Here is a 15,649-nt window from a genome sequence, read left to right as displayed (position 1 = left end):
CTTGTAAGGTCGCGAGCGTGCACGGTTGCCCAAACCTGCACATGCGCCTTGTGAATGGTATGCATGTGCTGTGAACTAAGATACTCTCTGTGAACTAATTTGTGTCCAAGCGAGGCAATCAAAATAAGGCCCTGTGTTTATGATTCAGTGGCAAAGTGGACGTAAGTGCTGATAGCCACAATAGCCACATTAATGGGCAGATTTAACAACGACTGGTATTACGAATGATAAATGCTGGTACAGCCAATCAGCTCCTGTATTTTTTTTGTCATCACAGGATAGAGTCCGATTGGCTGATGCACCATTTATCATTAGTAACAAGTGATACATGGAATCTCACTCATTTTAATACCTGCCCCTAACTACCTTTGGCCAATGTGATGACAAGCACTACTTTACGCATATGGACACTGTGTTTCCATACACCGCTATCATTATCTTTGTCCCTTAAACCAATCTCATGCTGGGTGCTAAAGAGCCATCTGGATCAGACATCCCTTCATTATATACACGGCTTACATAGATGTTGAGAGTGTACATACATTTGTCTGTTTTTAATTATTGCTATGCTGTCAGTATTACATTAGTTTAGGTTTTAATTATAGAAATACTTTTAGGACAGGATGTACTAATCTTCATATCCACAATTCAATATGTCCTGACTTAAAAAATGGTGGCATGCACCTAGAAATGCTGTCATTTGTAATTAATGAACTTCTGGGTTTAACACAGTGTGATGCATGTTCCATAAAGGGTGCTGTGAGGGAACCAATTGGAGCCCTCTCAGAGGAAATTGCGGAGAGAAGCCCATAGAGTTAACGCACCAGCCAATCAGCTGTGTTTGAAATATGACAGTTGGGATCTGATTGGCTGGTGCGTTATCTCCTTCCACTTTATCTCCAGTTTATCTCTTCACCAGGCTTAATACATCTGCCCCCTTATAACTCACCCAAATCTTACTCTCTCTGCACATGTTACATCAGCCCCACCTGCAGTGCACATGGTTTTGTCCACAAGAGAGGGATTGTGCCTTTGTGAGTGAACTAGAATAACCCCCTCTATGTAATCTCCCCCCCCCCCCCCCCCCCCCCCCCCCGTTCTGCCCCAGCTGCTTCTGTGAGTTTTATGACTGCTGAAGCAGTAATGTTTTTCTTGTTTTTATTCATAATGTTTCTGCTGAAGTACCTTACCTTTTAAGGTACTACTGACCTGTCGTAGCACTTCATAATTGAAGTGTAATAATACTTTAATAAAGTTACTTAAACTCACAGTAATAACTAAGACACTAATGCAAATAACACTTTGAACATGGTTGCTATGCATTTTTGTGACATTTTGACATAATGGGGGAAATTTACTAAGATGTGTATTCTACTTCAAATGTGATGTTGCTATGGGCAACCAATCAGATCCTGTCTACTATCTTCTAGAGGGTGCTAAATAAATAAGAAGTAGATTCTGATTGGTTGCCCATAGCAACATCACATGTGAAGTAGAATACACATCTTAGTAAATTTCCCCCAATAAATCAGTTTTTGGAATGTGCTCTTTCCATTTATTGCACTGTCAGCAACAATACAGCGGATGCCAACATGCAGTCCTGGTGATGTCCTTTTCCCTTTGTTAAAGTTTTTACATCTTTTACAGTTTAGCATTTTTGTTTTCTGGCACAACATGCAGTTTGATATAACTTTCTAGCTTTTTTTTTTTTTGTACATTACCTAAGTATTTAATCTTGCCTTTCTAAGTACATCAGGTAAGGAAATAACAAAAGCGTATGCTGGGGCACTCTTATCAGCAAAATATTGCTCTAATATTTCCACTATTACTTAAAATGAAAATATATCCACATCTAGAACAAAATACACAGATAAATATAAAACCAGCAATGACAGCAGTTACAGATGATAATCCCATCGCAATATCAGAGTAAGGGACAAGTTTTATGACCAAGCACCTACTTTCTCAATCCACGTGAGTAATTCTAGAGACTGTGGATTATCAATTTTTATGTAGCACTTTGTTGTGTAGTCATTTTATATGATCACTCTGAACATATTTAGTAAAATAAGTGATATAAACATCTCTAATAGCAATTGTCCATTGGTATCACCAGTGACTTAAGTGTACACTGGTATAGAGATGGTTAAACAGTAACTCTGTAGCATAAACAGCCAAATGTATCTGAATAGTTAGACTCCGGAGTACATTTTTTATATTATATGTTATGGGAATCTACACACACACACCCGTGTCATTTTCTTTTTGTGCTAGATTGGTAATTATGCAGTCATACATTAGTTATATATAGTGCCAACGTTGGAAAGAAGTTACAAGCCATACAACTACTGCTGCTCGTGCATGTGCTCAATGGCAGTGAACGCAGTGAGTGAGAGAGTCTACTAAGTATGTGCATATCCAGACAGAAGGAAGAAATAGAACTGGAATCTGCTGTACATTTCCCCTGATGTCATGAGAGCTAGTGCTCTCTAGAAGTGTCAGTATAAATATAAATTCTTCCTAAAACTACGGACAAGTTCTCACATTATATAATTACTGAATAACAAAAAGATTAATAACAGACAGTATACTTGCACATCCGGTGTATCATTGGATGTTATTAAGGGAGAGATCCTCAGTGGTGTCTCACTAGGAGAACAGAGTGTGCATTCGAAGCTGCGTACTGCCTGTCACCGCATAGTTTCAGATGGCCGTTTCACAGAAAGGCTTGTTGGAAAACAGCGAACAAGCCTTTAGATGAAACGACGTTATTATTAGGTTTTGCTCTATAGATCGGTCAAACTATGGGCCTTATTCTGGTTGAGTCGGATGGCTCCGAATGCGGACGGATGGCCGATGGTTAGTGTTTTGCGGAGGCGTATCTGCGCATGTGCGAAGCCTCACGCGTACGAACACGAAGTGAGTTCCGTACAGAAAAGGATCATATGGAACCATCCGATCAGGGGGTGGAGAGGGGCATGAAGAGCTGTTTAGGCTCATTACCATATGCGTACGCCCCGCGTTTCATGGGCGTTCCCATGAAAACGCTGGGCGTACGTATGGTAATGCGGCTGTGACGCAGGTGTGGGGGCGGACAACTGACATAGCCGGATGTCAGCTGCCCGCCCATATTCCTGCTTTCATTCAGAAAAATGTCCGTGTGGTCTGGAGCACTCGGTGCTGCCTGACCACGCAGTCCATGATTCGATGGTTGGCGACCATCGGAGGATGGGGGAGGTTTCCACAGATAGGGGAGGTGTTCGCATGAAACATCCGCTCGCGGTCCGTTTGGTCAGTGTTTTACCGCATTCGGATGGTGTGAGGGTACGGTAGGCAGGGCTAAGAACACTCGGTAGCCGTCCAAAAATACGCATCCATCCGATTCAACTAGAATAAGCGCCCATATGCAGACATCACTAGCCAGATGCACCTCTGTTGTATGGTTATTGTTATGAATATGTTTGCTGGCAATACATAACCACAATTACAAACTGTGTGGTGTGAAGACCTTGGAGAAAATATCATGGAGTGTGATTTGCTAAATATTGCTGATATGCAACATTTTGAAAGATACTGTAACAAGAACACAGGAGAGATAACATATGTGTCTACGTACAAAATCTCAGTGTTGAAGATAAGTGAATTGTATTCCCTTGTGGAAGCAGAATAAATACTTTTTATCTGATTACTGCTTGATGATTCTTCAGTATGTGAATCACAACTCTGAGCTCTGAGAATTGCAACAGAATAAAAATAGGTTGATTCGCATTGAGATTTTGTTTCAATTTTACGTGCTAGAATGCCTTTTACATTATAATGTGTTGGCACCCTCTGCTGACTGTTTAAATAGACCCAGACTTGTGCGTAATTCCTGTGTATGCACTGTATCAGACCTACAGTAAATGAGATATTACAGTCGTCTGTGTGTCCTGCCCATAATTCCTTGAATGATAAACTAAATACCAAGCACAAGTCTTTCAGTAAAATAAAAATGCACTTACGAAGAATTGACAATTTTAAACCTAATATCGAAGACCGAATTATTGTAACAAAACTCTAATTTTGAAAACATGTCTACATTGTAAACCCGTTTTTGTACATTACATTATAAAATAAAAATTAATAACACATGTTTGTTCGGTAGATATTGCACCCTTTTAGAAAAGATTATCATACTTGAAATATAATTTGTTTTCCCTATAGAGTTATAGCTGGTTACAGAACATTTTATACATACCTGTCTATGTTATTGTCTTCATTTAAATAACAAAGTAAAAAATCAAACGGTCATTCAAAGCTTAGTGAGCGGCTTAACACCGCCTGGCTGAATGGCCATCCGTGCCGCCGCCATTTGGCCCACCTGCGTCCCCAGGGGAATGCCAAGTGTCTTCATGAGGACGCCCATAAAACTTTGTGCATTCTCCTGCTTCGGCCCCTGCCCGCCCCACTCCCTCCCCTACCCCGACTGTGATAGTCCCTGAAGGCATTCATACAGTGACCCTGTGCATGCGCAGAACCGCACCATCGGGGGACCGGTCACTAATGAATCTGGCCCATAGTTTGGGGGCTTTAGTAAAAAATATTTAGAGTTGTTTCTTATGCGTGACGCGCAATCACAATGTTTTGTCCCAAGCACACAATGCCATGGTTACCAGCATTATGAAGCATGGCTACAATGATGTCTTTCACATAATGGGCCCTCCAGACAGCCCAATTAATTCAGGAAATAAGCATCTACGTGAGGCTAGCACCAACTTCCAGGAACACCACCTGAGATTCAACAGCCTCCCGTTTTTTTCCCAATAGTAATAGAAATGATCTGATGCTATTGTTTGAATCACTATAAGCAGTTTTGTACACTGTATGTACACAGTTTAGTCTACTGTATGCAAATATCTGTACAATAATTATTAGGTGTAACGTCACACAAATATTTTCACATACTAAAAATATTTTTGCACTTTGTCACTTGTTTTCATATTGTTACACCTGTTGCTGTGGTGATAGGCTAGGACGGATGACGTCAGGAGGGGGCTTCATGTCAATTAGTTTCACCTGTGGTCTCCAGGTGATTAGTATCCTGGAGGGGATATAAGGTGTATGTTTGTCTGTTTGCCTGATGACGATGTGAAAATAAAGACATCGAAACGTTGCATTCACTTCTGTGGTGAGAAGAATTTATTGCTGAGTGCCTCCTTACAGAAAAGTATGTGTGTGTGTGTGTGTATATATATATATATATATATATATATATATATATATATATGTATATACTAGTACTAGCTAAGCCCGCTCAAAGCAGAAGCTTCGAAAGCTAGTCTGCTACCTTGTGATTGCCTCTGTGTTTCTTTACGTGTGAAAGAGAAAGATGTAGTTTCACTCGCTGCTAGCAGATGGCAGTGTTTCAGTTACACACGGACACTAGACATACTGTATAACTATATAAAATATATCTTATAGACAGACCTCTATATCACAAACAAACTCACTGTCTCTCTTTAGGATTGAAATAACAGAAAGTGTCTGTTTATGGCGCACTAGTAACAAGGGATATTAAAAATTAACTTCCGATGCTGTACCCCCCTCCCCAACTCCCCTACCCCCTTCCCTACTCTTCGTTCTGTACCCACCCTACCCCCTACTTATAACAAAACCAATACCAAAAATTGAATCAAAATGTTTATTGTCATGTAAACTTTGCTATCCATTAAAAAAATGTAAAAGTGAAAAATTAACTTTTAATACTTTCATATAAAATGGTTGTTTCAGCAAAATATATTTAAAATGTGAAAGTTTAGTAAAGAAAAAATAGAGTGATTAAAATTAGTCTGTTCGTCGTTGCCCTGAAGTGTGTGTTTTCAATTTTTTTTTTTTACTGTACCACAGGTAATACATTTTATTTGCAGGTACTGTATGTGTCCAGCGAGATAGTGGGCAGACTTAAATCATATCTATTCTAATTGAATATGATCTAAAGAAGTCCTAGTGCAATAGCCCCTCTATACATTTACCCTCTTTAGTAGTCATATCACAGGCTTCTCAGTGTACAGGAGCCATGCTTTCTTCACCTGTCTGCGCTTCTCTTCTTCTCAGTGCAGTTATTAGACCTGTTTGTGTACTACTGTAAGCACTGGATATCTTCCATTTTGTACTATTCCCAGTACAAAAGACTGTTTTATCTCTGGTTGCTGTATGTTCTCAACAACAAGATCCACAGACCTACATAAGGCTCCTCTAGGGACCACCAGCCACTTTTCCACAAATGCTAACTAAAAGGACATCCCCCAATCCTGTCTCACTAGGCACTCTCATGGGATTTCCATTACACCTCAGTCAAAACACAGTGTGCTGTGATGACCAATCTTCAGCTTTTGGTATTTTCTCATGGCAGATGCCATAAAGTCCTTTGAATTTTGGGTATAGCTGAGTGTGTTTCCTTATACATCATGTGAGAGACAAACATTTTTGAATGTGCGCAAATTATGTTAAATTATAGTGATATCTCACGTGCTGCAATTAATTATGCCAATCTAAAACTGCCATTACAGGTGACATACAGATCGGTATGGTGGACAAGAAAGGACAATTAGAAGTTGAAGTAATAAGAGCAAGAGGCCTTACACAAAAGCCAGGCTCCAAATCCACACCAGGTAAGTTGCAAAATACAGATACACAAAGTTGTGTTCCCTCCACAGAGGCGGAGAAGAGGAGACAATTGAAAAATAGAAATAGGACCGTCCCCTAGGGGTCAGAACTTGGGGGGCGCTTGTCAAGAGTGGCTTAACCAGCAGCTGTTCAGTAAACGGGGTAGTTAGTCCCGTATGGAAAGACAAAAAGAAAATACAATGTGAACAGCGCACATGTGATAAGATGAATAAAAGATTTATTATACAGTGAAAAAAAATCAGATATAAAAATGATATCAATTTAAATGCGTGGATATTAAAAACTATAGGATTAGCACCATGGTTTTGTATATAAAACAATGTGGGGGAACCCCCTGCAAGATGGATATAATACTGGAGAGTTCGTTCCTATATTACCCCTAGACGGTCATAAGGATGTGTGATATTTACCACCCTTGGTAGGGTATAGAAGTCCTCCTCCGAGTGTCCACTGGTCGGCCCAAAGTTGTCTCAAATCACCGACAATTTGTGGTTTTATAGTGCTTAAGTGCTTCCCAATAGATGGATTGTAGTTGGTAGATTACCAAAGGCTGTCCTTGAAATGGAGGCACATAGAGGTGATGTCCTTAGTGGAAGAGGCAAATTTGTAAATCCAGGGGTTTGTTCGGACTTCGATCCAGATATGTGTGGTCAATAGAGGGGGGGTCCCCAATAGCTCACTGACGCTTTTTGCCACTGCTGGTGGCTTTATGAAAGGTGATAAAGCCAACAGGAGTGGCGAAACGCATCAGGGAGATATTGGGGACCCCCCTCTATTGACCACACATATCTGAATCGAAGTCCGAACCAACCCCTGGATTTACAAATTTGCCTCTTCCACTAAGGACATCACCTCCATGTGCCTCCATTTCAAGGACAGCCTTAAGTAATATACCAACTACAATCCATCTATTGGGGAGCACTATAAAACCACAAATTGTCGGTGATTTGAGCCAACTTTGGGCCGACCAGTGGACACTCGGAGGAGGACATCTATACCCTATCAAGGGTGATAACTATCACACATCCTCATGACCGTCTAGGGGTAATATAGGAACGGACTCTCCAGTATTATATCCATCTTGCAGGGGGTTCCCCCACATTGTTTTATATACAAAACCATGGTGCTAATTCTATAGTTTTTAATATCCATGCATTTATATTGATATCATTTTTATATCTGATTTTTTTTTCACTGGAGAAGAGGAGACCCCTATCTTTACAAGGGATGTAAGGTATTTCCCCTCTCTGAATGTTGGTGAAGGGATCCCATTCAAGTGTATCTCCCTGGAGTGGATAACACATCTATATCTATCACTCTCTCCCTATAAATTAGAGAGGCGGAAAAGAAGAGGCGTCCATCCCATACAAGGGATGTGTATTTCTTTTGTCTGAGCGTTGGTGAAGGGAACACAACTTTGTGTATTTGTTTAACTTGGACATACCGATACGTTGTTTGGGGTCACCACTTATGTGTTACTCCTCATCAGCTGCCTATAAGTGCGGCATGTCACTTTTTCTACTATATTACTAAGATGCAAAATACCTCTGACACATTATAAGGTAACCCCTCCATACTGTTCATGCGCACCAAATGCATGATGTATAAAATATTTTCACCCCTTTCACACCATAAAATGCAGGGACATACGGGAATTTGGGCCCGGGATCATGCCGGGCATTCCCGGGTTGGCCCCTTTCACACCAGCCTAGATTCCCGGGTTGATCTCAGTCTAGTGCTGGTGTGAATGTCTCCCGGACAAAAATCCCAGGACTTTTTCTGGGCATTTCAACCTGCAGGGTCCTGTGTTTAATATGTACAGTATTTGTACTCTGTATTAATGTTTGTACTTACCATATATACCCGAGTATAAGCCTACTTTTTCAGAACATTTTTTATGCTGAAAAAGCCCCCCTCGGCTTATACTCGAGTCAATTGAGTCAATAAGTTTTCCCAGTTTTTTTGTTGTAAAATTAGGTGCATCGGCTTATATTCGTGTCAACTTATACTCGAGTATATATGGAAATTATATTTTATAATGAGTAGGACTTTTATTAATAACAGTCAATGCAATATTCTATATTGTGTGTATGACATTTCGCTGTTTTACAATATTGTGTAAGAATAATATAATGCAACCTTAGCAACACTCAAGTTACAATCAAGACACTATAATGAGATGTATGTATACATACTTGTACACAAGGCACACACTGAGCTTTTTCCAACTTTTTACATGCAGATTTTTCTACATTTATTCAGAGTACAAATGCATGTCTCCACAGTTTACACCTAATTAGTGCACATTATGGGGGAAATTTACTAAAGGAAATTTGTAAAAAAAAATAGGTGTATTTGTATCCAAAAATACAATTATTTTTTGCATTTACTATCGCGAAAATACGGCAATTCGTATTCATATTGATGTGCTATCATTACAAATATGAATTGCCGTATTTTCGGGATAGTAAATGCCAAAAATAAGTGTATTTCTAGATACAAATACACCTATTTTTTACAAATTTCCTTTAGTAAATTTCCCCCTATGTGCCTGATGAGTACACCACATATAAAACCTGTAGGTTTGCTGCATTTAAGCAAATGCACCCTTCATCAAGCATAACTTAACACCATTTCATGATTTGAAGGTAGAAAATCTGTCACGAAAAATAGTACACTCTAACGGGCTGATTCAGTTCGTTTTGAGAAGCTTATAATAACAGCTGCTGCTGGCTTCAGACTCGCATCTATAGCAGATTTTGCTGACAGTCCAGGGAGTTGTAAGGGTCAGCTGTTTCTTCACTTTGGAAAAGAATATATAAAAACATTGTCGTCTGTTAAATTCAGATATGGTTATACTGGGCCAAATGCACTAAGCTTCAAAAGTGATAAAATGGAGAGTGATAAACAGCCAGCCAATCAGTTCCTACCTGCCATGTGAAAGACTGTGTTTGAAAAATGTCAGGGAGGCGCTGATTGGCTGGCTGTTTATCACTCTCCATTTTATCACTTTTGAAGTTTAGTGCATCTGGCCCTCAATCTGAAAGCAGTCCTGCATATTGTTATAGCCATAATATTCAGAAATTTCTCAGAAAACACCACCATTAGCCTTTAATTAAAAAGTTATCTTCAATATTACGTTTTACTTTCAGCTCCATACGTAAAAGTGTACCTTTTAGAAAACGGAGCTTGTGTAGCCAAGAAGAAGACAAGAATTGCACGAAAAACCCTTGATCCTCTCTATCAACAGTCCTTGGTGTTTGAAGAAAGTCCTCATGGGAAGGTCCTTCAGGTAAATATTCTAAGTCCTCTCCACTAGTATTCTACACCAAGGGTAATAACCATGTAAGCCTCTGCTAGCCTGCCACAGATTCTATTCAGCCCCTCTAGACTATATTATTTATTAAGTTTTCACAGGGAAACAATGAAGGTTCGGCACACTTTGAGGGAAATTTACTAAGATGCAAGTTCAATTGCAGATGGGATGTTGCTATGGGCAACCAATCAGATTCTATCTCTTATCTTCTAGAAGGTGCTAAATAAATCTTTCATTCAGATTTAAATTACAAATGCATTCTGCATCCTGCTCCCTTCATCAGATTAGTAGCTACAATACTAGAAAACATGCGTGTAGTGTGCCCTGAGGACTGGATTTCAAAAACATTGCAATAGGTATCTGAGCATCTCAAACTGCAACTAATATCCCTTAATTATCCATTCACTTTTATTTCAGGCCTTCCTCAAAACAGCTATTATAAATGTATGAATACAAAGCAATAATAAATGAAAAGTATTACTAACAAAATCAATTTTGTACAGCTATTTATTTTCACAAGTAAATCAACTACAGCTCTGCATGCATACATGTTCTCCAGGTTAGTAGGGAAACTTTCTTGAATCATGACACCCTAGAGCAGGTAGTGGCCAAACCAGTCCTCTAGGTCTAGCAATGGTCCACGTAATCTAAATCACCTAGCTGGTGCACAGCTGTAATCATTATTAACTGTCACATTTTCAAACATGCTGCATTCATTTCTGTTATAGATCCACAGGTTGCCTGAAAAACATAAACTGTTGATAGATCTTAAGGACAGGTTTGGCCACACCTGTACTAGAGTACAGTATGTTTTACACAGGCTAAAAGTTTCCTGTACCAGTTTCAGAAAAATAGCCCCTAAATCCCGGCTTTTACTCAGCATTTTAGTGTTGGGTTGTATTGCAGGTCCCAGTCTGACCTCTTTTCACACAGAAAAGCAAATTACTGGGTTAAAAATGTTCTATCTGGTAATTTACTGATTAACATCTGTGTGAAAGGGTCATCATGGGTTAAAATTCCCAGGTCTTCAACCCTGGTAAATTCCTGGTTCAAGACCCAGGACTTTCTGACTCGGGTTGACCCTATCACACAATAAATGAACCCATGTTGAACGGCAAATTATCGGGTACAAATATTTAACCCGGAAATTTGCTTTTCTGTGGAAAAATGGTATTATTAAAAAAGCATATGTTATAGGACCACTGTAATTGGTGCAATTGCATATACAAGCATCTATCTGTTAGGAATACCTGTTGTAGGGAATACAATCTAACACCAGAAATGCATTATGTACTTTTGTACTTTAATGCTCTGCAAATATATCTTTGTTTCTATGCATTAGAACAAACTAAAAATATAAAACTCAAAATGAATTGCTTGTAATCACTACCAGTTAAAACATAATTCAGGCAATCTTGTGGAATCAGGACAAAAAATGCTGATCTAGAGATTACAATTTTTCTTGTTCTTATACTTAATATTATATTATTCCTTTGTTTTTTTGTGTGTTTTTTTTTAAATATGAATGATAAGAATTATTTCAAATATGCTTAATCATTAGCTTAGAATGTATAATAAATATACTTTATTTATTAAAAAAAAGGGACTTTTTTTCAAGACTGTATAACATTTCACAGTGACCTAGCATTAGAAATTCTATTTTATTTTCTATATCAGGAATTTCAATATTTAATTTGATTTTTTTATATTCTGTTTATTTTGTCATTTGCAAGGTAATTGTCTGGGGAGACTATGGCCGAATGGATCACAAAAGTTTTATGGGTGTTGCACAGATTCTCCTGGAAGAACTTGATCTGTCCAGCGTGGTGATTGGATGGTATAAGTTGTTTCCACCCTCGTCATTGGTGGATCCAACATTGACACCCCTTACTCGCAGGGCTTCCCAATCATCTCTTGAAAGCTCAACAGGTCCTCCTTCTATTAGGTCATAATGAACTGGAAAGGAAGAGTTTAACCTGATGTAATCACAATGTTAATGCCCAATAAAAGAATCAGAATGATATATTTACATGATCAAAAGCATTGCTGGAGACAGACAATCATTTATTTTTTTGCCTGTAGTAATGATCCAAAAAAGATTTGAAAATGAGTTTTATTGGCACAGAAAAGCAAGAATATGAGTACTGTAAATTAATATACAGTTCAGCACTATAGGAAGTCACACATGCTCATTGGGATGATAAGGCTGACATTGAATTACAAACTGGAAGCTTTCACTCTGTTAGAAATGTTTGTGATACATTTTTACAGACCATAAGCAGTGTTATCATATTGGTATTTCAGCATATTTTATACTTGTTAATTCCATATTTTTTTTTACAATGTGTTAATCTGCCAGTTTCATAAAAGCATTTGTGATAATTCTCACATAAAGCTTTTTGTCCTTTTTTATTGATTTCTTAAAAGCTGAGCATTGCAAAATTGATGATGATGATTCTAGTTCTGTGTAATATTCCCCGCCGCCTGAAATACTGACAGTGACTTTGAGAAGCACTGCTATGTAGTGCTGACCTATTATTACTGGCATTGCTTTTTCATGTAGTGTTACACAACTTGGAACCACAGAGGTATTTTATGTATTATACTGCATGCTGCAATTCTATTGGAGCATAGCAATTGTCTGCACTAATCCTCACATTCCGGCATCAGGGCTAGGAATAAATGCAGATGCTGCAGTGCAGCAGTTACATTAACCAGAACCCTTATAATAACATCCAGGTGCACTGAAATGCATCTTAGTTCTTACATGAAGTTATTAACACTACACACAATTGCTTCGGATGCAACAGCTGTCATTATTTCACTCAACTAGGAAAGTTTATTTGCCAACATATTACCATACAATAATGTGATTAAACAAAAGCCAACATGTTTGTGTTATTTCTATGGGAACCCGTGGAATATTTCTTCAGTACCTAGAATATATGGTTGCTTAAAATTATTCTTTACCAAAAAAAAAAAAAAAATTAGAGGATCAAAAAAAAAAAATCACTTTTATTTTGTAAATTTTGTATTGTAGCACTAATAATGGTTTTAATATTTTCTTTTATATTTTAATTTGTGCATGGGAGAGGTTTGAAGATGTCTGTTTGCAACCAATGGTGCGGCTGCTGCAAAGATTTAATTCCTTAGCTATTTACAAATGATGTGACGTCTGCACAAGTCTTGATTTGCCATCAGCCAATCGCTGTACTTTATTCTGTGTATAAATTGTATATTTGGCATCGCAAAATACTGCCCAGTGGTGGGGATGAGCATATGACACTTTGAGCTGTACCCAGGCCGTGATATGAGTCACTTTAGACGCCTGTATCTGTCCTGGGTAGGGTATGGTATATGAGCTGTTTAAACGTTACTGGAAATTCCAGTTAAAATATTCTGCACTTACTAATATTTTTATCAGATTTTAGTTTACATTTGTTAGAGATTGATGCAAGCACAAAGCTTGATTTTTTTAACGCAAAATATTTTACTTTTTTGGGAAAGCAAAAAAAATGAAAACCCTTTTCAATTTGCATTTCTTTCTTATTTTTGTTCTTGGCCTTGAAATTCCTTGTGGTCTCTGTACGTGTGCTATTAGCTGCAGACTGTGCAGATGCATTGGTATGTTTTCTTCCTTGTTTGGGCCATTGGATTTTGTGATCACACAAATAGAGCAGCATGACATGGAGTTACACAAAGCTGCATGAACGTTTTGTAAAAAAAAAAAAAAAAAACGAGACAAAAAAAGGCGATTTAATAATGTGTGTTAGTTCCACATAGGCCAGCTTGTATGTTGCATGTACTTGTACAGTTTGCCCGTAATAATAATGACATAATCAGAAAATCTAAGCCATCCATTTTTCTTATAGACATTTTGCAGGTTTGTACCAGACTACATGTGCTAGTCTGGTGCTCAATGCCTCTAGTTGGACATTATTTTTTACCCTATGGAAACGTAATGTAGTACGGACCAAATTCCTTATGATAAATATTTTGGTGTAAATTCCTACTGTGGGGCTGTAACACATGTAGAAATTGTGTACACACTAGGTTTTGATTCATAGACATACTGCCTGCACCAAGTGAATTATTTATTGTTAATATACAGGCTGAAACCATTATGCCCCCTATTTCTGTAGGGCAACGATGGGTTACTGCTTGACCTGCTGAGCAGGAGGCACTGGTGCACTAATAGATTCTGTGTTTTAGTGGCCAAACAAATGAACTAATTATAATTGGGTAGTATATTTCTATTTTGACCACTTGTCTTAACACTCCCCTGTGCTTTTAAATAAACTTCCAACTCATGTTATGTAAACATGTTTAATAAAATTTTACTTTTCATGTCCATTATTGTTGTCGTTTACTTTAAGTATGTGTAATGGCTTCTGATCCTTGCAAGGAATGCTCAGAAGAAGACAGCTCAGTTTCCTCCAAGATTAAAGGGTAACTATCTTAAATATGTTATAAGCACTGATAAATACAATGGCAGGGGATTTGTTGGAATAAAATAAAATGCCTTAAATGTACATAATCTTATATTTAATAATAAGGCTAAATACAAATGAATGTTTTAAACAACTAACATCCGTTTGTGTGGGTTACAATGGGTTCATGTTCTATGCACTACTGTATATTAGATAAACACGTTCTAGCTTTTAAAAGGTTTTTGCAATATAACCCTGATTGTGACCTCTTTAATGAGCTCACCAAAAGGAAATGGTGCTTATACAGTATATTGTGTATAAACAAGTACATGACATAGGGTTAAGATATGGGTGGTTGTTTAAAACTGGAAACATCTGTATTTTTATGGATTTTTGAAGTGATCCATATTTTATGATTGGATGCAATTTGCAAAATAAATTAAGACATGCCATTACATATATTCTGCGCTATACTGTATGTTTAGCAAATACCATACTAGAATGTGATAACCATTCTAGACCCTGCTTATACTGCCCTGATTTGGCTGATTAGCCACACCATTGTGCAGACATTTGTCATAATTGCCCATATATGTGCTGTATGTAAGTCCAGTCTTTTTCCACTCAAGCTGTACATGCAGAGATACGAGTCCAATTAGCATGGTCTCTCGACATTTTGTCATCTTCATAGTCTGTGCACTACTAGGCTTAAATGGCAATCCAAAATGTAATGTGCAAGACCACCTTTACACATGGAAATTAATAAATGTTTCTATACTTTGTCAAAATGTGGAGCTGTCCATCTTTTCTTCTGAGGTAACAGTATGTGGGAGGCAAAGGGCAGAGACATGTTATGAAAAGATAAATTGTAACTTTAAATTAAAAGTAAGCTTTTCTGGAGCAAAGAGCAAACATTATAATCTACTGATTCAGAAAATGTTGTGCTGACTGAGACTACTATACATTTCAGCTGCTTCAAAAATAGTTTTATGTAAAAATTTTCAAACCTCACAACATTAACATTCAGGCTGCTGAATCCCGGACCCCTGCGCTTCGAAGCTGCACCAACATCGAGAAAGACCATGGCTTCACTGCAAAGGGCTGTAGGGGGATGACATTCCTGTCACTATCTATCCCTGTCCCTCTGTCTTCAAGAATAGACACTGTGTGCATGCACTCAGAAAGTGGTAAAGGGATTTTTAACTGCCACCCCCCCCCCCCCCCATACACACACACA

General features: G+C 38.2%; 1 protein-coding gene across 24 annotated transcripts in view; it reads left to right on the top strand.

Annotated features, from left to right (window-relative positions):
- RIMS1 (regulating synaptic membrane exocytosis 1) overlaps nt 1-14,333 on the top strand; it is a 381,212-nt gene extending 366,879 nt beyond the window's left edge. For all 24 annotated transcript variants that reach the window (XM_083177228.1, XM_083177237.1, XM_083177214.1 and 21 more), the window contains 3 exons: nt 6,549-6,650; nt 9,819-9,958; nt 11,716-14,333. In XM_083177228.1, the coding sequence (XP_083033354.1) occupies nt 6,549-6,650; nt 9,819-9,958; nt 11,716-11,934 (461 nt within the window). In that variant the 3' untranslated portion in view covers nt 11,935-14,333. The remainder of the gene's footprint in view (nt 1-6,548; nt 6,651-9,818; nt 9,959-11,715) is intronic.
- Nucleotides 14,334-15,649: the final 1,316 nt, after the last annotated feature.

Source organism: Crinia signifera, chromosome 3 (genome assembly GCF_055691185.1).
Source record: "Crinia signifera chromosome 3, ASM5569118v1, whole genome shotgun sequence".
Classification (NCBI taxonomy): domain Eukaryota; kingdom Metazoa; phylum Chordata; class Amphibia; order Anura; family Myobatrachidae; genus Crinia; species Crinia signifera.
The sequence above is the reverse complement of the archived record's forward strand: the minus strand, read 5'-3'. Positions and strand labels throughout refer to the sequence as shown.